The sequence below is a fragment of the Silurus meridionalis genome, chromosome 8 (genome assembly GCF_014805685.1).
Source record: "Silurus meridionalis isolate SWU-2019-XX chromosome 8, ASM1480568v1, whole genome shotgun sequence".
NCBI classification, from domain to species: Eukaryota; Metazoa; Chordata; class Actinopteri; order Siluriformes; family Siluridae; genus Silurus; species Silurus meridionalis.
The window spans coordinates 10,595,404-10,618,935 of record NC_060891.1 but is presented as its reverse complement, the minus strand read 5'-3'; the positions used below and the strand labels follow the sequence as shown (position 1 = coordinate 10,618,935).

Genomic DNA, 23,532 nt, shown 5'->3' with positions numbered 1-23,532 from the left:
CAGCTTGCTTGTTGAAATAACATAAAAATGTCTATTTAAATGAAAGCAGATTCCAAACTGGGTACTGGAATTTTATAAGACATTTACAGCATTTATTAATTTTTCAATGAAGTCAGAACCACAATAGTTTCAATAACTAATTTGCTTACATTTTGTTAAAGACAAGCTAAACCACCTAAGTTAAACAATAAAATATACTAAATAAAAATACTGCGTGCAGGTACAAAAAAATTTTTAGCTAAAGAATGGTGTGAATTTCTGAATTTAATATGTGAAACTCACACACACACACACACACACACACACACACACACACACACACACACACACACACAAATCTTAATACTGATTATAGGTATAAGATGGAGATCCACTACTGGCAGAGAAAGGAAATGTCGCAAGGCAGTCATTATAAACACTGATTAAAAGAAAGTGTCAAAAAGAAAGGATTTACTTTTAAATTTAAAGCGAATTATATATGTGAATTTTAACTAGAAATTGTGTATTTACCACCTTGTGATTGTAGTCATCTGCCTGGAAAATCTGTAAAAATACACAAGACTACTGAGGTAAACATCCTAAATGAATCCATTCAGGGCTGTAACCACCTCAAACATTGACAGGGACACATCCCTCCTCCCAATAACCAGATATAGCCTACTTGACCTCCCTCACACCAAGTGTATTGTTAAGTTGTGGCTAGAACAGTTTAGCACACAATATCATCAAGTACTCTTCACAACCCAGTCACAAACTCTTCAACCTCGTTCCATCCAGAAGGAGATAGGAACATTTGCACCAGAACCAGCAGGTTCAGGACTAGCTTTTTTTTTACAACTCCAGTACCATCACCCTACTGAACTCCACACTGCATCGTTAGGACACTGATTACTAATCAGCACAGTTACAGGCACATGTTGTATCTTTTACACATTTGCACATATTCTTTCTTTTCCTTTTCACTTATAGTATTTTGTATTTTCTAAACAGCTTCTATGCATTTTTTTTACTGCTCATAGCCTTTTTATTTATTTGTTGTACATATATTTAAATTTTTATCTGCACTTCTGGTTGATTGCTGTGAACCTGTACTATGCATTGGCATTGAAGTTGTTATCTATCTATGTATCTATGTGATGTGAATACTGTATGCAAAAACATTGAAACATTAAATAACAGAAATCATGAACATAAACATATAGAGAATCATTAGCTGATCAGCAAAACCAACAACAATACTCAGGAAAGAACAATCTTGAGAGAATCTCTGAGGCGCAAGATAAGATACAGTACATGTACTAAGTATATGTTCTAATTACTGGTGACAAGGAACTGGTGTGTGTGATTAGTGGCATGACACAACCATGTGATGAAACTGGTAATGAAGCTCATAGCTATAATCTGGACACAAATGTAATGCTTTAACTATTTTTCTTTTATATATATATATATATATATATATATATATATATATATATATATATATATATATATATATATATAATTCTGAGACAATAAACACCCACGTGTCTGCAACCACTGTGCATTGATATTTCGATTAAAGGCTGTACTAAAAAAGTTATATAGGTTAGTAAACTACGATTATCAAGGCATTGTTATGAGCTTGATTGGAATCATGCTGTTTTTATTACTGAATCATTCCCAATGTCAGAATGTACTCTCCCACCAGTACTCAGTGTCAGTAAAAAGGTCAGTAAAGCAGAATGTCAGTTTTTGCATATAAATTTTAATGTCTGAGAAAATGTTTTTCCCCCAACCCAATTGACCAGTTTACTGAACAATCACATTGCTGTGTGTCTGATTTGCCCCCAGAGCAACCCCATAGAGACGATTTAGTAACCCGAATACAGTACAGCAATTCATTAACAAAATGAACACAATAAATAGAATTGTTTGTTCAGGCACAGAAAAATGTTGCACAATCTAAGGACAATTGTTCCTGAATGACAGCCTAAGTGATTTTCTTTCCTATTTTGCCTGCTGGGCTCATTATTTCTTAGTTGGACTGCTCATGGCAGACATGCATCAGCATGATGTCATTTAATTACACATGTCTACTGCTATTGTTTAGTTTTTTTCCTTCTTTAGAATTGATTGCTGAATTCTTGTACTTTGGAGAATAACGTAAAAGAAATCTATCATGAAGGCTGTCATGAAGTACTTTTCTGCAAGTGGGAATACCATTTCCTAAAACAAAATTTCATTTCAAAGCAATTATACAGCATATTATGACACAGCACAGTTCTATCTGATTGGTTGCCTGATTGATTCAAATTAAAGAAAAGAGTTCACTGTAATAAAAAAAAAAAGTGCTCATTAATTACATTTTTTAACACTTATTTAACAAGTCTCCAGTTTTAGTAAGTTTTATACCACAAGAGATTCTTGTATACACCGACCAGAGAAAGAGTACGTTTTAGGTACTGTATTATTAGTGAGCCTTGAAATAGCAGGGTACAAAAACCTGGTAACCAGTGCACTGATTGGAGAGGCTTGTGTTGTTCAATAAACGTTTAGTTTTAGCAATTTTCTGTATCACGTCTTATTAATTAAGAATTAGGTTTTATGGCATAAAGGGTGAAAAAAAGAAAATGGGGAAAATATATCGGCCAAAAAAATCATATATCGGCCATCGGCTGCCCTGATTTCCAAATATGGGCATTGACATCGTCCAGAGAAAAACCCATATCGGTCGACCTGTATTCATAATATTATGCCTGATTGGGGTATACAAAAAAAGGCTGGTGAATGATGAATGAATGGCTCTATTTGCAATAATGAAAGTGGCATACAGTGTAACTACAAAATGTTTTTAAAAAAATTTAATCTAAAAATATAATTAGAGCCAAATCACTTACGTATGAAACATTTCTGGACATTTTGCAATAAAAAAAATCAATCACTGCAGGTAATACCACACTCGACAGCCGTAGCTTGTTTTCCTATAACAGCATCTGGTGTGTTTTATTTCTTACATAAACCATATCATGAGTTACCTCAATTTCACAGTATGGGTCAAAAACATAACAATCTTAACCAGAAATAGATAATGGCAGTATTTCATAGTTTGCTGTCTATTCTGAGCTTCAGGCTATCAAATGAAAGTGATAAATCTGTCCACTAATGAAAAGAAGTTAATCTCTGGTGTTAATAATAGGCAGAATGAAGTGGATGATCCTGACTGAAATAGACAAATGATTGATTTAGAAACAATATTTACTAGTCTACTAAATAAAGAAGAAACCAAAATTTCATCCCTCAGTGAGCATCCTGTGACCACACAGCATGTGATCTGCCTTCAAATGCACAATGATAAATTATAATTAGCAGTAAAAGGGCAGATTTAACAGTTGGCTATTATTTTTGAGAAGTTTAAGATTCCCATCCCCAAACAATTATATATTCTCTTTTCCTGGCAATTTCACAAAAATGAACGAAAACTAAATAATACGTGATTGAGAACATCTCTAGTTTACGAATTTAACCGTAGTTCCCCGAGGGAACGAGACGCTGCGTCACAATGCTTTAGGAACGATTCCGCGTTGTGTACGCTCGTGTAATTTGGCCAACGTGCGACATCACCAGCGGGGTAACATCACAGCCAGGAAGCTACAAAAAGCGCATGCAGTGGAGCCGACGCAGCAGGGACGCAGGGAATGTGGCTCGGAGATGTAGCGCCTCGTTTCCTCAGGGAACTAAGGTTACATATGTTTTACATACGATGTTTTAATCAGTCTACACTGGCTCCCAATTGAATCTTGCATTGATTATAAAATACTACTACTGACATATAAAGCACTTAACGGTCTCGCGCGAGTGAACTTCTGTACCAATATGATCCTCCATGCCTATTTAGATCAAAAGGTGCAGGCTATTTGTTGGTACCTCAAATAATGAAGACTACAGCAGGGGGCAGATCTTTCTCTTATAAAGCCCCACAGTTATGGAACAGCCTTCCAATCAGTGTTCAGGACTCAGACACAGTCTCAGTGTTTAAGTCGAGGCTTAAAACATTTATTTAGTCAAATCTTTTATCAGTAGATTTTTCTTAGGTAAAGGAGCAGATCTGGAGGGATCATGGATATAGAGTGTTATATAAACTGGGATATTTGTATGCTGTCATCCCCTCACTCTCATACATTCACTCAGGTTTGTTGACAGTGGTGTGGTAAGTCGTCTCTTATCCCAGAGGTCCCTCATGTCTGTGTTACCTTCTGGTTCTCCCTTTTAGTTATGCTGTTATAGCGAGTCTTGCCGGAGTCCCCAACTGCAAAGTTTCCTTAACTTTCCTACAACAATAAGTATGCATAATAATCCATATCCTTCTCTTCCTGTTACCCCGCATTTCTCTTTCTCTCTCTCTCTCTATCTCGGTTGGGTTAATCATGCTCCTGAGGTTCCAGTGACCACTGTTCCTGCCCATTTTCCCTCCTCAGCTCTTCCTACTTCGTCCAGACCTGCCTCTGGATAGTGTCCTCTTCGAATTTGAAGCCACTGTGTGCAGCTGGGGACGGTTTCTCCTCAACGCCTTGGGTGGTTCCATGAAAATCTGGAGTAAGAATGGGACCTTTGAGGATCGAATTGGACTGTAGTTAATGTCAACAGTCCGCTACACTGACTGACTGGTTTCTCCCTTAAGCCATCTCAGGGAGTTTTTTGTTGCCAAGTCGCTACCAGCTTGCTCATCAGGGACAAACTTACAATTATAAAGAACATCTTACTCATTTTTATCACCACATTATCTGTGTAAAGCTGCTTTGAGACAATGTTCATTGTTAAAATCACTATACAAATAAAAATGAATTGAATTGAATACACAACCTAGAGATGTTTCCTTTCAGGAACTTGAGCTGAGTTACAACGCTTTGGGAACGAGTGTCCAATCATGCCACACTGACCAGTCCTTGCCTAGTGTGTAAAAGCACAGCCAGAGCGCAAGATCGTAGAACCAGGCGAAGGTCAGCGGGGTGGACCAGCCCGCAGTATTGCAAATGTCCTGGAGTGGGACTCCAGCGGAGTATGCTGTAGATTCCACCACACTCCAAGTGTAGTGAACCTTGAACCCCAAAGCAGCGGGGAGACCAGAAGACTCATATGAAGATGAGATAGCATCCACTATCCACCTACTGAGAGTCTGCTTGTTGGCAGGAAACCCTTTGCTTTCAGGACCATAGCAGACAAACAGCTGCTCCGACTTTCTGTGGACGTATGTGTACACAGTCGCTTTTGTTTCTCCTGGTCAGGGGCTTGAAAAGGAGGAGAGTAGAATGCCTGCAGCACGACAGGTAATGGGGGAGCCATGGGCACCTTAGGTACATACCCTGGTTTAGGGTAAAGGAAGGCACTGGCCATGCCAGGGGTAAACTCAAGGAGAGATGGGGCCTCGGAAAGAGCCTGTAGATACCTTGGATAATGACTCAAGGTGGGCTCTGACAGCGCCACCAGCACAACAGCCAAGTCCCACACAGGCACTCTGGGTCACGTTCCAGGCCTCAGTCTCCGGGTGCCACGCAGGAAACGTGTCACCAAGGGGTGTTTACCTAGCGTCTGCCAAGCAAGCGGGGCACAATAGGCTGCGATAGCAGACACGTAACCCTTCAGGGTTAAAGGAGCCAACCCTGTGGCAAACTGTTCCTGCAGAAACTCCAGCATTAAACCAACCGGGCAGTTAGATGGGTCTAAATTGGTGGTGCTTGCACCACGCAGCAAACAACCGCCATTTGGTGGCATACGACCTCCTCGTAGAGGGAGCTCTGGAATGGAGGATGGTCTCCACTACCTCAGTAATGAGACCAGCTGCTAAGAACTGTGCCCCCTCAAGGGCTACAGCCACAGCCCCCATAAATCTGCCTCAGCCACGTCTGCACCAAGGCGTCCAGCCTCAGCCCCCCCTGAAAGAACCAGAGGGGACCCCCTGGTGGTTGATGTAAGAGCCACTGATGTGTTGTTCATACGGACCAGCACATGGTGATCTCTCAGGTCTGGGAGGAATTGTTTTAGAGCCAGAAACTGTGCAGCATCTCCAGGCAGGTTATGAGCCACATAAGATGGAGCCTGTTCCGCTGTCCTTACCACTCATGAGTGCTCCCCACCACGTGAGGGATGCAGCCGTCGGTAACATTACGGGAAGACAAGGAGCTCCCAGGACGGGGCCCTGAGACAGGAACGCAGGTTCTTTCCACATATCTAAGGCTTGAAGGGCTCGCCACGAGCAAAGCAAAACCCCTCCGAGCACGCGCACTCTGTCTGTGGCGGACGTTTTTGAAAAGGCAGGAAGTTTCCCAGTGATAGTGTTGTATCTTTAAGCAGTTGCACTTGTTCTAAATGCACTTTGTTTTTATGAAAGAGAATGTATAATTTTACAACCTTTCAGAAGGCCAGAGGGCCTGCACATTATTATTTAATGTACACATGAGTGCATTTAAGTTAAATATTTAAGTTTGAATTTTAATTTATTTTATCCTGTGCATTGTTGCAATGTGCTATAAATAAATAATTTCATAATTTGTAATTGATTTATTCTTTGAAACTTTAATATTCATTTATGCAATTGAAATGCCTTGATTTTAGTAAGATTAGTACACAGTCATAGCCATAAATGCAATGGTAATAATAATTGGCATAATTTCTTTCGGTGTTTCGGTTTTCGGCCTTGCTTTCCTCTTTTTCGGTTTTCGGTTTCGGCCAAGAATTTTCATTTCGGTGCATCCCTAATATATATATATATATATATATATATATATATATATATATATATATATATATACAGTGGAACCCACTTATCTCGACCTCGGTTAACTCGACAACCCTATTAAGTCGACGTTTTTGAAGTGGAACCGCCAAATTCTCGCTTTGTCTAAGTATTTTTTATCGGTTATGTCGAACCCTAATACCTCGAGCACAAGGGGGGAAAAATTTGCCATTTAACGTCAGTTATGTCGATCGACACTGTGCAGCCGCAGAAGAACTCGCGAAAGTGGCGGAAAAATCAAGCCTTACAGACGCTACAGGTGTTGTATTGTGTACTGGTGAATCTCTGCTGTTAGTTAGTGCACATATGCCTTTTGTTGTTAAATGTTATGCGATGAACGGGAGGCGAAAGCCGCGCTTGGTAGGAGCCCGCGGGTAGGGAATCCGCGATGCGCTTTGGGAAGAAAACGAGCGCCGTGAACCAACATATACCAACAATAACGGACGGTAAGAGTGTGGAAGTTTAAATAGGAGCTGGTGATGATGCTAAACGAGCACCATATGTGCGCGATTGAAGCCGGGAGCTTCAGAGAAAGCAGCCGAGAAAGCACCTGACAGATAAACATGTACTGTATGTATTTTTAGAGCATGCCTTCATCAAACAAATCGCGGCAACGCTGTTGTGTAAAAAAAATTCCAAAAACACGTGCATGCACATTCTCATTTATTAACGCACATAAAGAAATTTCAAGCACGTTAGTATATTGCCGCCATATTGATTTTCGTTTATCTCGATCATCGGTTATCTTGATGCTTTTTGGCAACCCCCTAGGACATCGACATAACCGGGTTCCACTGTATATATATATATATATATATATATATATATATATATATATATATATATATATATATATATATATGACTGTTCATTCAGTTTGCACATTTCTTAAATGCCATAATCTTATAACCATCACTTCTGCACATTCTTCTTCAATGCCAGTACACAATACAACACCTGTAGCGTCTGTAAAGCTTGATTTTTCCGCCACTTTCGTGAGTTCTTCTGCGGCTGCACAGTGTCGATCGACATAACTGACGTTAAATGGCAAATTTTTCCCCCCTTGTGCTTGAGATATTAGGGTTCGGCGACATAAAAAAGTCGACATAACCGATAAAAAATGCTTAGACAAAGCGAGAATTTGGCGGTTCCACTTCAAAGACGTTGACTTAATAGGGTTGTCGAGTTAACCGAGGTCGAGATAAGTGGGTTCCACTGTATATATATATATATATATATATATATATATATATATATATATATATATATATATATATATATACATGAATGTGAAATGTTGGGCAGAATGTACGGAGTATAAAGACATATGTATAAAGATACATATAGATAATACTATGTAATATGTACATGTATAGTACAGAGGTTATATACAGTGTTTTGTTTTGTGTTTTGTTTTTTAGTGATCTGGCGGTGTAGTGTAAAGTTCAGTAGTGTAATGGTGGATGGAAAAAAGCTGTCCCTGGTTTAACAGTTTATGACTGGGATGTGAAGAGTCCTTGATAATGTTGTGAGCTCTGCGCAGACATCTGCTGTGGTGAAAGTGTTCAATTGCAGGTAGTTGGGTGCCAGTGATGCGTTGGGTGGTTTGACCACCCTTTGCAGGGCTTTATGTTCACACACAGTGGAGCCTCCGTACCATACAGTGATGAAGTTGGTCAGGATGCTCTCGATGATGCAGCGGTAGAAACTCATTAAAATCTCTGGGGACAAATAAGCTTTCTTGAGACTTCTCAAAAAGTACAGGCGTTGTTGTGCTTTCTTAACCAGAGCTGAAGTGTTCTGCTGCCAGGTTCTCAGAGATGTGGACTTCCAGGAACTTAAAGCTGGAGACTCGCTCTACCTCAGTTCCATTGATGTTAATTGGAAGATGTCTCCTGCTGTTGAATTTCCGAAAGTCCACAATGAGCTCTTTAGTCTTTGTGGCGTTGAGGGTAAGGTTGTTGTTGGCACACCATGCTGTCAGACTTCGGATCTCTTCCCTGTAGGCCGATTCGTCATTGTTGTCGAACTGGCCGACCACGGTGGTGTCATCTGCATACCCTATAAAGATGTTGGAGTTACCCTATAAAGATGTTAGAAGCACAATCGTGGGTAAACAGGGAGTAGAGTAGTGGGCTCAGAACACAGCCCTGTGGGATGCCAGTGTTTAGAATGAGGGTTGATGATACCTGGTTGCCCAACCTAACAGATTGAGGTCTGTTGGTGAAAAAGTCCAGAATCCATCTGCAAGTGGAGGTGCAGATACCCAGGTCACTGAGCTTAGTGATCAGTACAGTGGGGAGGACTGTATTGAACGCAGAGCTAAAGTCAATTAACAGCATTCTAATGTAGGTGTTGCTTTTATCCAGGTGGGTGAGGGCTGAATGAAGAGCTGTGGAAACTGCATCATTTGTTGACCTGTTCAGGTGAATAGGCAAACTGGTGTGGATCTTGTGTAGGTGGTAGGCCCGCAGTGAGGTGATTCAGGACCAGTTTCTCAAAGCACTTCATAGCGATAGGGGTGAGTGCAACTGGGCGAAAGTCATTCAGGCATTCGGCAGCTGAGTGCTTAGGCACAGGTATGATGGTTGTGGTCTTCAGGCATGTAGGAACCCGTGGCTTGGGCCAGTGACAGGTTGAAAATGTCAGTGAAAACCTGTTCCAGTTGTCCAGCGCATGCTCTGAGAACAAGTCCCGGTATGCCATCCGAGCCAGCTGCCTTGCGTGCATCCACTTTACTAAACGTTGAATAGACGTCCATTGTTGAGAGTGAAAGTCGGCTGTAAGCAGTAGAAGAGTCTGTGATTGAGGTGAAATATGCCTTGATTGAAACGAGCAAAAAAGCGATTGAGTTCGTCCGGTTGGAAGGCACTGCTGGTTGGTTGAGCTGTAGGTTTGTATTCTGTGATTGTCTGGATGCCTTTCCACATGGGTCTGGGGTCAGAGTTGTGGAAGTGCTCTTCTATGTGGAGTTTGAATGTGAGCTTTGCTCTCCTGATGCCTCCTTTCAGGTTGGCCCTTGCTCTTTTGTAGTACTCTACATTGCCAGATTTGAAGGCATCTCTTGCTTTAAACAGTAGACGGACTTCACAAAGTTCATCCACGGCTTCTGATTGGGAAAGCATTTTTATGTGTTTGACAGTAGTGACATTGTCAATGCGCGTGTTGATATGGTCCAAAACAGATTACCGTAATTTCCGGACGATAAAGCGCACCCTTATATAAGCCGCACCCACTGAATTTGACAAATAATATTTTTTACATAAATAAGGCGCACCTATCTATAAGCCGCAGGTCTCTACACTAATGTACTTTACACAGGCTTTAATGAAAGACACGTTAAACACGGTGTAACAGGTGAAATATGTTGCGCTTCTATTAGGAGCATAGCGGTATTTTGGGAAAAGACCGGCACTGCATACTTCCGGTATTACTGCGTGTGTGGAGACCGAGGATTATGTCCTTTTTATTTTCTGATGCTCATTTCTAAGTTTCTTTGACTAACCCATAACGCTGTTGCAAAGAAAAAGAAAAAGCACGAGTTTTGGAAACCTGTCTGTGCTTATATGATTTCTGTTGCAACTGGAGTTACCAAGCTCTCCCTTCACTCTGACTCAACGCGCTACAACGGCTTGTATCTACACAGTAGCCTACCAAGTAAGTCATTGTTCACTGTCTTCCTCCTTCCTTTCACAACTACAGTGGTACCTTGACCTACGAGTGCATTAATGTACGAGTTTTCCGAGGTACGAGCGGTCACTCGGTAGATTTTTTTTGCTTTGTTACGCGAGCAAAAAATTAAGGGTACGATTTCGAGACGCTGCTGCTAGATGGCGAAGCGAAGCCAGAAAGCGAAGATTGTGACAAAAATTAAGATAAGCAAAGAAGAAAACGTAAAATTTGTAAAGTTTAGGGATACGTAGTGTACAGGGGTGATAGTAAAAAAACGAGTTTTCCCTCCGCCTCCGCTTATCGCCTCTACCACCCCCTCCACACACACACACACACACACACACACACACACACACACACACACACACACACACACACACACACCGGTGTTTTCGTTAGCTCAAGTCGTCTTATCTCCAAGGAAAATACACTGAATAAAACCTTATTATATCTTTACATACTCTTTCTATTATGTTTTAATACAAGATTTGTTATTTAGAAATGTATTTTCCAATTAAATAACATGAAACATAAAAAGGGTGTCATTTTGAGGGTTGGAACGGATTAATGCCATTTTAAGTATTTTCAATACTGAAAACTGATTTGATGTGCGAATTGATATACGAGCTCGTCCACAGAACGAATTAAACTCGTAGGTCAAGGTACCACTGTATTTCTCTGGAGAGTTTATCACACAGGTAAGGTGCGTTTTTTCGTTTCCATTCGGGAATTTCATTGGTCTAATGTCACGGGGTTCAGTTTTTTGCCTTGAAGTTTGTGAAACTGGGAAAAACCCAGGAAAAATCCATTAATTAGCCGCTTCGTTGTTTAAGCTGCTGGGTTCAAAATGTGGGAAAAAAGTAGCGGCTTATAGTCCGAAATATCCGGTATGTGTAAATGTCCATGTTTGTGGGAGAGTCCAGTGTGGCCTGTGAGGCAAACATGTTCCAGTCAGTATCGTGAAACTTTTGCTGTAGAGAAGAAATGGCCCCCTCTGGCCATACCTTTACTGTCCTCACAGCTGGTTTCACCCGTTTGATCAGTGGTGTGTATTTGGGTAGCATGAACAAAGAGAGGTGATCAGACTGACCCAAGTGGGGGTTCACTTGAATTCATAATATATATATAATATTGTAAGTGAAATTAACAATACACAGTTATGCATTATATAAATATATATATGCATAACTGTGTATTGTTACTGACACTTAGCTTAAGGACTTTGTATGCAACAACATCTTGCACATAGCTGTTTGAAACAATGAACACAACTCATCAAGTGGCTCAATGGCAGCGTTCCACAAAACAATAGCAAATATTTTTATACTAATTCCTTATTCATCTCACATGCTCTTTGACGGTCAAGGAAATAGAAAGCACCCCACTGGGAAAGGGAAGGGTTATTGTATATAATTCTTTTTATATGCACACTAGTACTTGCACACAGATATTCTACCATTCAATAATCTCAAATCACCTCAAAGTCCAGTGGCATTAGAGGTTCTGTCTATCCATTGTCCTCTCCAGTAACCAAAGGAATACTACATTAAAGGGGCACTTAAACAAGGGTACATGTGACCATGTACTGCAGCTGGGCTTTTCATCATTTGAAAATTGCTGGATTATGGCCTTGAATCAGTTACAGATGTCTGAATTCACTTACAATCAAACACCTGTATCCACTACCTTAAATCCCTGCCACAATAAAACAAGTAAAAGGAGCCTAAACTAGATCTTAGGAAGGTATACAAATTCTTATCTTGGAACGTAATGTGTGAAATACTGACTTCATCGCTAGCTCAGGACACTATAAATATTTGGTGATACCATATGACTTTTTGAATAAGATACTGAGAAAATGACTAAACTCATTATCTACATCAACAAGCGTTTGGTTACATTATATATGAGAGAATGAAGAGTAGAAATAGTCCAGTCAAAAGCCAAAGCCATCACTTATTGTCCCTACTCCTAAACCACCAAGAGCTGCAGAGATTCCTGGGGTTTTCAAACTTCTATCTGCATTTCATCTAAGTTGTCAGCTCACAGCAGCACCCCAAAATCACTTCTATGAAAAAACAAGAATCACCTTGCAGTGGTCTGAAGAGGTCAACTGTGCTTTCCAACACCTAAAACCTGGCTTTTATATTTCACCACCATAAACCTACACTGTTTATGGTGGAATTTAACACATTTAAGAGTGTACCAAATACCATGGTGACCTTGCCACTCTACTCCCATCTGCTTTCATTTCTAGAAGGCACTCCTTGGCTGACAGAAATTACAATGCGAGGAAACAGGAAATGTTAGGCATAAGAGCTGCCCTGAAGAAATGGTAACAGTGGCCATTCCTCACTCTAACAAATTACAAAAAAAAGGAATATGTACAATGAACAGAAACACTGAACCCATTCCTGGCTCGGTCGACATGCTTCTAAACCTTTTTCACTTCACCTTTCCATAGAGAGGTGGATTAAATAACACCGAACAAAATGCTCTTATAGTCACAAAAAAGTTGATACAGAGTAACATAGTTGATAATCTTGTAGCACTAGTCCATTGAAAAACCTACCAGACTGCCACAGGCCAAGGGAATTTTACAGTGGATTCACACCTTTTTTAATTCTGGACATTCTGATATCAAACATAAGCAGAGATTAGTAGAAAATAAAGTCTAGTGGATTCTGGTTTAAGATGATAAAAACCTTATTAAAGCCTCAGATAATTAGGAGCCCAGCCTTGCACCATTAATTAAAAACCCATTGGTTTTATCACAAACACCCTCCATTACCCATTGTAACCTAAAACCACATTAACTGCCATTGTCTGTTTTTCCAAAGACTGTTGCATTGTGCTTTTTCTTGAGCTCCTCACTTCCATGGAAACAGCAAAAAAAAACTATTTTGATACTATGGGCTCCCTGAGGGAATAGGATCAGATCATTTGAGTTCACCTCACAACATGCTAATCTGTCAAGTTACAAATCCCTTTATATTTTTGGATTGTGCACAAAGTGTATGTTATATCTCTTTTTGAAATTTAGTGTACACTGAAGTACATTAAATCATAACATTAAGTATTTTCTCTGAACAACTTTATGTTCACAATGTTCTGTGATGGACAAAAGGAAGTGTCCTCTTTGTTACAAAACTATGTTTTTATTTTGCATGTTTGATAGCGATACGGTATGTTTTTGTTAGGTTAGAGTAAAAGAAAAAAAATTAATTAAGGTTTGCTTTGGACTTCCATGACATATAAATACACTTGGACTTAATTGCGATGCAATGTTCAATTTGTGGAAATTTGTTCCCTTACTTTCCAATATTTTTTTTATTTTTGTGGTTGCTAAAAACATGACAACAAATGGCTTTGGTTTAGAATCTTTTCCCTGTTTGTTCTCTAAATACCTTCTTTGCTGTGGGCTGACCTGCTTGATTAGCCATGAAAAAGAACAATTGTTGCCAGGTGGCATTATATAACAACAATTATTAGGAATAAAATGTTATTCACCCAGAGACAGTAAGATCAAATTTGTGACATTGTTTTGTATCATGCTCAATTTAATATTAAATGTAGTTTGTTTATAATGTTGAGTAACAGTGAGTAACAAAATGCTTCTGGGTGGATAACAGAAATACAGCAAAAACTATTTACAAGCTGTTCCTAAAGCAAAAATAAATGGGTTACAGCAGGAAAATCACTAAACTGTGGAGGACTCTAGATAATTCGATCATTAAAAGCATCACAGAAAAGAGCACAGCAAAAATAATACTATTTGACACTCACACGCACAAAATGCTAAATTGTTTCCACACACCTGAATAAACATACCTTTACACTGAATAATGTGGTGTTTTAATATTAGGTATTTATTTATCTCAGGAACTGCCTCATCCCTGTCAGGGAAATGGTGAATTTCCCAGCCTATGCTGGGACAATCATCGTGAGCTGTGAATACTCCCTGTGTGAGATTAAGATTGCATCAAACTCATACCCATTTGTACATTTATTCACATTTTCATGAAATCTATTTTAGTTAACCTACCTACTGGAGTGTTTTTGGGATGTAAGTGGAAACCGGAGAACCTGGAGGCAAGGCATACAGACACAGGAAGAGCATGCACACATAGAAATGCCAAGAATGCACGTCTCTGTCCCTGTTTCTCTGTTAACTTATTACACAGATGTTTTTGTGCATAGGCTAGACAGAGAGTATTGTCCTCATTCACAGAAAGCATAGCCAGTTGTGCTCCCTTGGCTATGGCCATAAAAACCCATGCACAATATTAATTCATAAAGTCAATATTTTAAAACCACCTCCTGTATGTCATTCCCAATGTCTGATAGAGAACAAGAATTCCAGTACAACCTTGCAAAATTATCTATCTATCTATCTATCTATCTATCTATCTATCTATCTATCTATCTATCTATCTATCTATCTATCTAGCTGTCTGTCTGTCTGTCTGTCTGTCTGTCTGTCTGTCTGTCTGTCATATTCATATTCATATTCATATTCATATTCATATTCATATCTTGACCTCAGACCCAAATGTTTTCATCGTATAGAAATAAATGATTCTGTAAGGGTTAGACATGCCTCTTCTGTTATTACTGGCTGCCATACAGCACTATTATTTTTGGCTGAAATGATGAAATTCATTGACAATATTAAATTTTGAATAGAAGAACAGCCTTAGTAAATATATATTTGATACATTATATATACACTGCCAATTTAAAAAAATAAATTCACACACTTATATTTCATTGGACTGCCTTTAGCTTCGATTACGGCACACATTCACCATGGCATCGTTTCGATAGGCTTCTGGAATGTTCAGAGCAGAGTAGTACAATTTTTACAATTTAAGCCCGATTACTGTAATCCTGGTATTATCATCTTGGAATATGCCTGTGTCATTAAGGAATGACCTGACCAACTGCAGCAGCCCCAGATCATAGCACTGCCCCCACAGGCAGTATGTATGGTAGGCACTAGACATAATGGGTGCATCTGTTAATCTGCCTCCTACCCTGATGCGCCCATCACTCTGGAACAGGGTAAATCTGGATTCATTAGACCACATGACTTTCTTCCATTGTACTTTAAATGTGGGTACTATGACTGGTAAAGGGAGAGAGGTAGCTGATATGATAGAGAGGAGAAAGGTAGATATGTTGTGTGTTCAGGAGACCAAGTGGAAAGGGAGTAAGGCCAGGAACATTGGAGGTGGGTTTAAACTGTTCTACCATGGTGTGGATGGAAAGAGGAATTGTGTAGGGGTGATCCTGAAGGAAGAGAACAGTAAGAGTGTAGTGGAGGTGAAGAGAGTTTCTGATAGGGTGATGAACATGAAGCTGGAAGTTGAAGGTTTGATGATAAATGTCATCAGTGCTTTTGCTCCACAAGTTGGCTGTGAGATGAAGGAGAAGGAAAAATCTGGAGTGAATTAGATGAAGTGGTAGATGGTGTACCTAGGAATGAACAATTGGTGATTGGGGCAGACTTTGGGCATGTAGGTGAAGGGAACAGAGGGTATGAGGAGGTGATGGGTAGGTATGGCTTCAAGGAGAGGGCTGTGGAAGGGCAGATGGTGGTAGATTTTGCTTAAAGGATGGAAATGGCAGTGGTGAACACTTATTTTAAGAAGAAGGAGGAGCATAGGGTGACGTATAAGAGTGGAGGAAGGTGCACACAGGTGGACTATGTTCTATGCAGGAGATGCAACCTGAAGGAGATTGGAGACTGTAAGGTGTTGGCAGGGGACAGTGTAGCTAGACAGCATCAAATGGTGGTCTGTAGGATGGTTTTGGAGGTTAAGAAGAGGAGGAGAGTGAGGACTGAAAGAAGAATTAGATGGTGGAAACTGAGGGAGGAAGACTGTAGTGTAAGTTCGAGGAAGAGGTCAGACAGGGACTCGGTGGTCGTGAAGAGGTGCTGGATGATTGGGCAACTACTGCAGAAGTGATAAGGGAGACAGCTAGAAAGGTACTTGGTGTGACATCTGGAAATAGAAAGGAAGACAAAGAGATGTGGTGGCGGAATGAGGAAGTGCAGGAAAGCATAAGGAGAAAGAGGATGGCAAAACAGAATTGGGATCGAAAGAGAGATAAGAAAAGTAGGCAGGAGTGCGAGGAGATGCGGCAGCAGGTAAAGAGGGATGTGGCGAAAGCCAAGGAGAAGGCATAAAAGGAGCTGTATAAGAAGTTGGACACTAAGGAAGGAGAAAAGGATTTATACCGATTGGCCAGGCAGAAGGACCGAGCTGGGGAGGATTTTCTGCAAGTTAGAGCAATAAAGGATGGAGATGGAAATGTGTTGACTAGTGGGAGAGTGTGTTGAGAAGATAGAGGAGTATTTTGAGCAGCTGGAGAACAAGAAATATGAGAGAGAGAGAGACGGTTGGATGGTTTAGAGATGGTGAAGCAGGAAGTGGATAGGAATAGTAAGGAGGAAGTGAGAGCAGCTATTAGGAGAATAAAGATGTTTAGGAGAGATGGCAGTGGAGTTTTTAACCAGATTGTTCAACAAGATTCTGGAAGGTGAGAGGATGCCTTAAGAATGGAGGAGTGTGCTGGTACCGGTTTTTAAGAATAAGGGAGATGTGCAGTAACTACAGGAAATTAAGTTGATCAGTCACACCATGAGGTTATCGCCTTATTTGCTTTGAGAATGCTGATGGAGAAGTATAGAGAAGGTCAGAAGGAGTTGCATTGTGTGTTTGTGGATTTAGAGAAAGCGTACGACAGGATGCCGAGAGAGGAGTTGTGGTATTGTATGAGGAAGTCAGGTGTGTCAGAGAAGTATGTGAGGGTGGTGCAGGACATGTATGAGGACAGTGTGACAGCAGTGAAGTGTGCAGTAGGAACGACAGACTGGTTCAAGGTGGAGGTTTTACTGCATTAAGGATCGGCTCTGAGCCCTTTCCTGTTTGCATCGGTGATGGACAGGTTGACGAATGAGATCAGACAGGAGTCTCCGTGGACTATATTGTTTGCGAATGATATTGTGATTTGTGGGGAGAGTAGGGAGCAGGTTGAGAAGAGCTGGGAGAGGTGGAGGTATGCGCTGGAGAGAAGGGGAATGAAGGTCAGTAGGAGTAAGACAGAGTACATGTGTGAATGAGAGGGAGGGCAGTGGAGTGGTGCATTTGCAGGGAGAAGAGGTGGAGAAGATGGAGGAGTTCAGGTACCTGGGGTCAACAGTGCACAGTAATGGAGAGTGCGTTAGAGAAGTGAAGAAAAGAGTGCAGGCAGGGTGGAGTGGGTGGAGAAGAGTGGCAGGAGTGATTTGTGATAGAAGGGTATCTGCAAGAGTGAAAGGTAAAGTTTATAAGACTGTGGTGAGACCTGAGATGTATGGTTTAGAGACAGTGGCATTGAGTAAAAAACAGGAGGTGGAGCTGAAGGTAGCAAAGCTGAAGATGTTAAGGTTTTCGTTGGGAGTGATAAGGATGGACAGGATTAGAAGTGAGTTTATTAGAGGGACAGCGCATGTAGGATGTTTTGGAGACAAAGTGAGGGAGACAAAATTGAGATGGTTTGGACATGTGCAGAGGAGGGACATGGGGTATATCGGTAGGAGAATGCTGAGGATGGAGCTACCAGGAAGGCCAAGGAAGAGGTTCATGGATGTGGTAAAGGAAGACATGCAGGTAGTTGGTGTGACAGAGGCAGATGTAGAGGACAGGGGGTTGTGGAGACGGATGATCCGCTGTGGCGACCCCTAATGGGAGAAGCCAAAAGAAGAAGATGAAGATGAAGAGGAGTAATCCCATGACATACTTACTTCATATGTTCAGAAGCTTTTTGAAAGGTCATGCCTTTTGGCTACGAGCATAAAATAACAGCAGCATTATATATGATGATGGAGGCATGGAAGACAACAATAGAAACACTACATAAAAATGTCCAAAGCTTTTAAAATGTTATATGAATCACTGTGGTACAAGTGTGTTTTTCCATCAGGAACCAGGTCTCAGTGTCATCAATAACATCCATCCACCTGTTAGACATTATTTATTAATGCCCTTTCTGTTGCACAGGGGCCACTAATGCATACCAGTTATATAGAAAAACAAGAAAGTTTAATATTGGTTCCATTATGGACATAAAAGTATTTTAATTATTTTAACACTGAACACAAACAGAGATGACAGAGGTCTTGGCCTGTAAATGAAAGAGCTAGATTTTTACAAAACAAAGCGGTGGTGACTGTGGAAATCAGTTTAAACACGTGTGCTTAAGTGGTGTCTGTGTGTGTGTGTGTGTGTGTGTGTGTGTGTGTGTGTGTGTGTGTGTGTGTATATATATATATATATATATATATATATATATATATATATATATATATATATATATATATATATGTGTGTGTGTGTTAAGCAAACTCATTTCTATTGCACACACTGTTGTGTAATTTAAAGTTTAATACCCATACAAAAAAAGAATAATAATAATAATTAAAAAAAGCTTTTCTGATTGCCACAAATGCAAGCATTTTTTCATCAGCTAGCCAGACCCAATTTTCTCCTCTCCTGTAGCTATATAAAAAAAGAAAACATCTTTGATGTAGCTGGTACAGAACTTACAAGGTCAAGAAATTAAAGCACAGCTAACCCAAGTCCAAGTTCTCGCTGAGTGCTAGATTTAGGGATTCATTTTGATGACGCACACTATCAAGAACATATTGCGCCTCTCCCAAAACATCATCTGGGTTAAAAAGAAATTGGTAGTTAGGTACGGTTTTGTTATATCCTCCACTGAATATAATTACATTTGAGGAAAACATGCCAAAGTGAAAAATGTCTTGTCAGGGCTGTACAAAATATGTCTATCTACATTCGAAGCTTAATGATGTATCATTTAAAAATGCATTGACACTTTTTTAGTACAGTAATCCCCCGCTTTACTGCGGTTCGAATCTCGGCCCCCGGTTTATCGCGGAATTGCATTTGCCACATAACTAATTAGTTTAGCTGATTTTCCTGGTCTCTTGCGGATAGCATGATAGACCAAAAAACTTATAGAAAATTGTTTTTATTTAGTTTTATGTTAAATTAATGAAACATTAATAAAAATATAATTATTAATTGAGAAATGAAGTAAAATGGTGATACAGTACAGTACTGTACACATAAAATAGCATTTTTGGGGTGGCGTCCGTTTCTGACCTGATATTATCTCTACATTCAAGTTCTTTACTAGTGAGGTTCAGTGAGACTTACTGAAGAAGTGGTTTTTAATAAATCACGTTTGCAGGCCATGACTGAATTTGATATCATAAGACCATGAATATTTCATAATATTAATTTTAAGTTAATTAATTTTTATTTGTGTAGAGCTTTTAACAATAAACATTGTTTCAAAGCAGCTTTACACAGATAATGCGGTCATAAAGAATAAATAAGATTTTTCTCTATAAGTGTAAATTTGTTCCTAATGAGCAGGCCGGTGGCAAATGTGGGAAGGAAAAACTCCCTGAGATGGCATAAGGGAGCTACAATTTTCTGCTTTGTCAGGACGTTACAGAAAAATGTATGTATTTGGTTTAAAAAGCTTTATGCAGCACTGCAAATTACTTGCATCATGTAATTTTCCCATTAAATCCAAGCTTGACTATTTAACCCCATTAGCTACAGCAGTGTGTTTTCCCTTGTTACTGTTTATGAAGCCATAATTGGAGCTTTTCTAATGATGTTGTTGAGTATAGCAGTTTTTTTTTTTCTTTGCTGCGATTCATAGTGACGCTATTTTGTAGGTGGTACTATGCAACCCTAAAAGCATACAACAATCTTTTTTTTTTATCATATGAATGAGAAATTAGTTAATTATAATAAATTTGAGACTACAAATGTCTAATTTAACAAGAATTCAACCACAGGTGAGTCTAATCATTCATTACACAGGTGTCCAGCAGATAGTTCACTATAAAAGGGTGTTACAAAACCCTTTCCCATTTCATGCTGTCAGCAATGGCACCACATGGAATAGAAATGTCACAAGATCTTAAAAAGAAAATATATATTTTTTACACTAGAAAAGGTGAAGGCTACAAAAAGATCAGCAAAGCGTTTCTTATCAGTCAGAATACTGTAGCAAAAGTGGTACAAACATTTTATAAAGATGGAACTGCAACCATCTCACAGAGACAGTTACATTTCATTGATGGTATCATGAATTCAAAGATGTACTGCTCTATACTGAAAAAGAAGATGCTACCATCACCACATGTCCTTGGTAATTGTGCATTTTTCAACATGACAAACGTTCTAAACACACATCTAAGGCCACTGTTGGTTTTCTGAAGAAGAACAGGGTGAAAGTGATTAAGTGGCTAAGTATGTATTCTGATCTGAACCCAATCAGACACCTATGGGAAATCCGTAGAGAGAAGAGAGACAAGTTGAGCATCACTCTCCATCCTGCATCTGGTCTCTAAAAGAGGTAATTATTTAAGAATGGGAGAAGATAGATGTTGCAAAATGTCACCAACTTGTTCATTTTTATGCCTAGAAGACTTGGTGATGTCAATAAAAATCATGGAGGCCATACAAAGTACTAGATGTAGTTGTTTTTGTTGTGGGGTGTACTTATTTTTGTATCACCCTGTATCAGTAATACTGAAAAATGTGTAATCCACGTTATTGTATTAACATTACTTTAATGTTATAAGTTAAACAGATGTTATATTAAACTTTGTCTTGCAACATTTTAGAAATTGCTTTTGTGTTCATTAAGATATTGTTTAAAATGTTACTTTTCTAAGGGGGTGTACTCATTTACTCATATACCCTGAGCACTGTATATATATATATATATATATATATATATATATATATATATACAGACAGTCCACACCCTCTTGATGTATGTCTTGTTGCAACTTGACAGATAATGTGCAAGTCAAGCCATGCTGCAGGACTTAACATTATATTGAGGTAAGATCAATATGAAGTCAATACAATGTCTTCATGTATTGTTAGTGACAGGTTTTTTCAGGAATAAAAATGTCCTTTAGAATTAATGTACTTTGTGCTGTTTTTTTAATATTGGGGTCTGTTCACTATACAAGAGGCCACATCATCAATCTGATCATCTCAAGAATGTCTTAAAGCAGTCAGTGATATTGCTTTTGAGTATCTGTGTATTTAATCTCACTAAAAGCACAAATCAAACAAAATAGAACTATGTACCACAAAAAACCTGTACCAGAGAAACAGCACTCAAACAGTTTTCAGGTATTTTCAGTAGATAAAATATCCTATCCAAGACACAAACTGAATAATAAAATATACCATGCACTACAAAAATGCAGTACTACAGTGCAGGTTTGATCTGAGTCCATGTCTTTCTGATATAACTAGGAAAATATTTCCATCTTGAAAAATATCATTCTATAATATTTAGCTTCTTTTGTGTTTTTTCAAATGGTAGACAGATTCGTTGAACCCCATACAATCAGTTTTGCTGTAATAACTTGTACCATTGACATCAAACTGCTGACTAAACAAGCAGAAAGCACTTTTAAAACCTCATTTTGCTCAGATCATTCTGCAAACGTCTCCTCTCGCTATCCTCCAGTTTCTAAAATGTTTTGAGAAGTGTTTTTGTTATTTGCAACATACCATCTGATCTGACGCATTTCCAGGAAGCAAGAATGAAGCAGATCATTTAGGTCCACATACAATGCTCAAGCTGGCCATCAGCTCTGAATATATAATATGAAGCGTTAACTGCCACATATTTCACATAAAACGTGTGTGTGTGTGTGTGTGTGTGTGTGTGTGTGTGTGTGTGTGTGTGTACATGTACATCATTAATGTTGTCATGTAACTACATTAGAAACCATGAATTGGGTATGATTTGAATTCAGCACATCTATCTATCTATCTATCTATCTATCTATCTATCAATCTATCTATCTATCAATCTATCTATCTATCTATCTATCTATCTATCTATCTATCTATCGATCTATGCTCACAGGGATGTATGTTTGTTTGCCTGTATGTTTGTTTGCTTGTTGGTTACTTTTCTTTGCATATATGATTCTTCCTCTTCTTCTTCTTCTTCTTCTTCTTCTTATTATTATTATTATTATATCATTATTATTACTACTACTACTACTATTATTATTAAAACGATAAACTTCTGTGCAGATTGGGTTCATGCACAAGTGTTCATTACAAGTCAAAATATATTATCACGAAAAATCACCAAAACTGGTTGCCATGCATTGCAAAAATGATCACTAGTCTGTCAAATTTGTGTATTAACTTTCATGAAACTCATCGAACAGAACATCTAAAAATGCTTACGGCTGTTCTACGAAGTCCACCAAAAGTCCATGAAAGTAAAAAAAAAAAAAGAAAAGAAAAAAAAATGAATTGCGCTGAAAATCAATCCCCAATTGACGCATGAAACACCCACCTGTCAAAATAAGCAGCAGTACTGTCAGGGAAGTTTGTCCGGCTGGATAATCCATGGCTGCTCCGGAAAGAATACTGGAAATAAAGTGCTAATCTCTAGCCTTTTTTTGTTGTTACTCGTTACCACAAAACGAATCGGCATCCACGTACTGTACAGAGCTGCTCTTTTCTTTACAGCTCTTCGCTCTCATTCATTAGAATTGTGACGATGAGGATGATGATGATGCAGCAGTAGCAGCGCGCGCGCGACTCTCTGACTCTCAGGACTGACTGCCTGCCTGCTACTCGACTCTGTTTATCTCTCTACTGTATAGAGTTTTCCCATCACACTTGGTCCTAAAGCCGCCCGCCAGCTCAGCATCTTAATAGTGCACTGTTCACTAATTCAGAGTTTAAAACCTTCAGAAAGATGAGAAATGTATTTGATGTCTGCTAAGATTTCAGTGTTCACTTTCTGGCTCTCTCCACGTCGTTATGGAAGTCCTTGAACTGAAACCTATAAAGATGACATGTGGACAAGTTTTAAAGGAACAGTCCATTCTGAATCATAGCTTTATGCTGCGATATAAGTGTTTCTAATGCTAGTGCATTGGCTGGACAGTACCAACTGTTTACATATGCATCTTGCACTAAAACACTTCATTGTATATAGCC

At 39.3% G+C, this 23,532-nt stretch overlaps 1 protein-coding gene across 2 annotated transcripts in view; it reads right to left on the bottom strand.

Annotated features, from left to right (window-relative positions):
- Positions 1 to 23,329, bottom strand: part of ltk (leukocyte receptor tyrosine kinase) — a 67,189-nt gene extending 43,860 nt beyond the window's left edge. For both annotated transcript variants that reach the window (XM_046855392.1, XM_046855393.1), the window contains exon 1: positions 22,880 to 23,329. In XM_046855392.1, coding sequence (XP_046711348.1) covers positions 22,880 to 22,934 — 55 coding nt within the window. In that variant the 5' untranslated portion in view covers positions 22,935 to 23,329. The remainder of the gene's footprint in view (positions 1 to 22,879) is intronic.
- Positions 23,330 to 23,532: the final 203 nt, after the last annotated feature.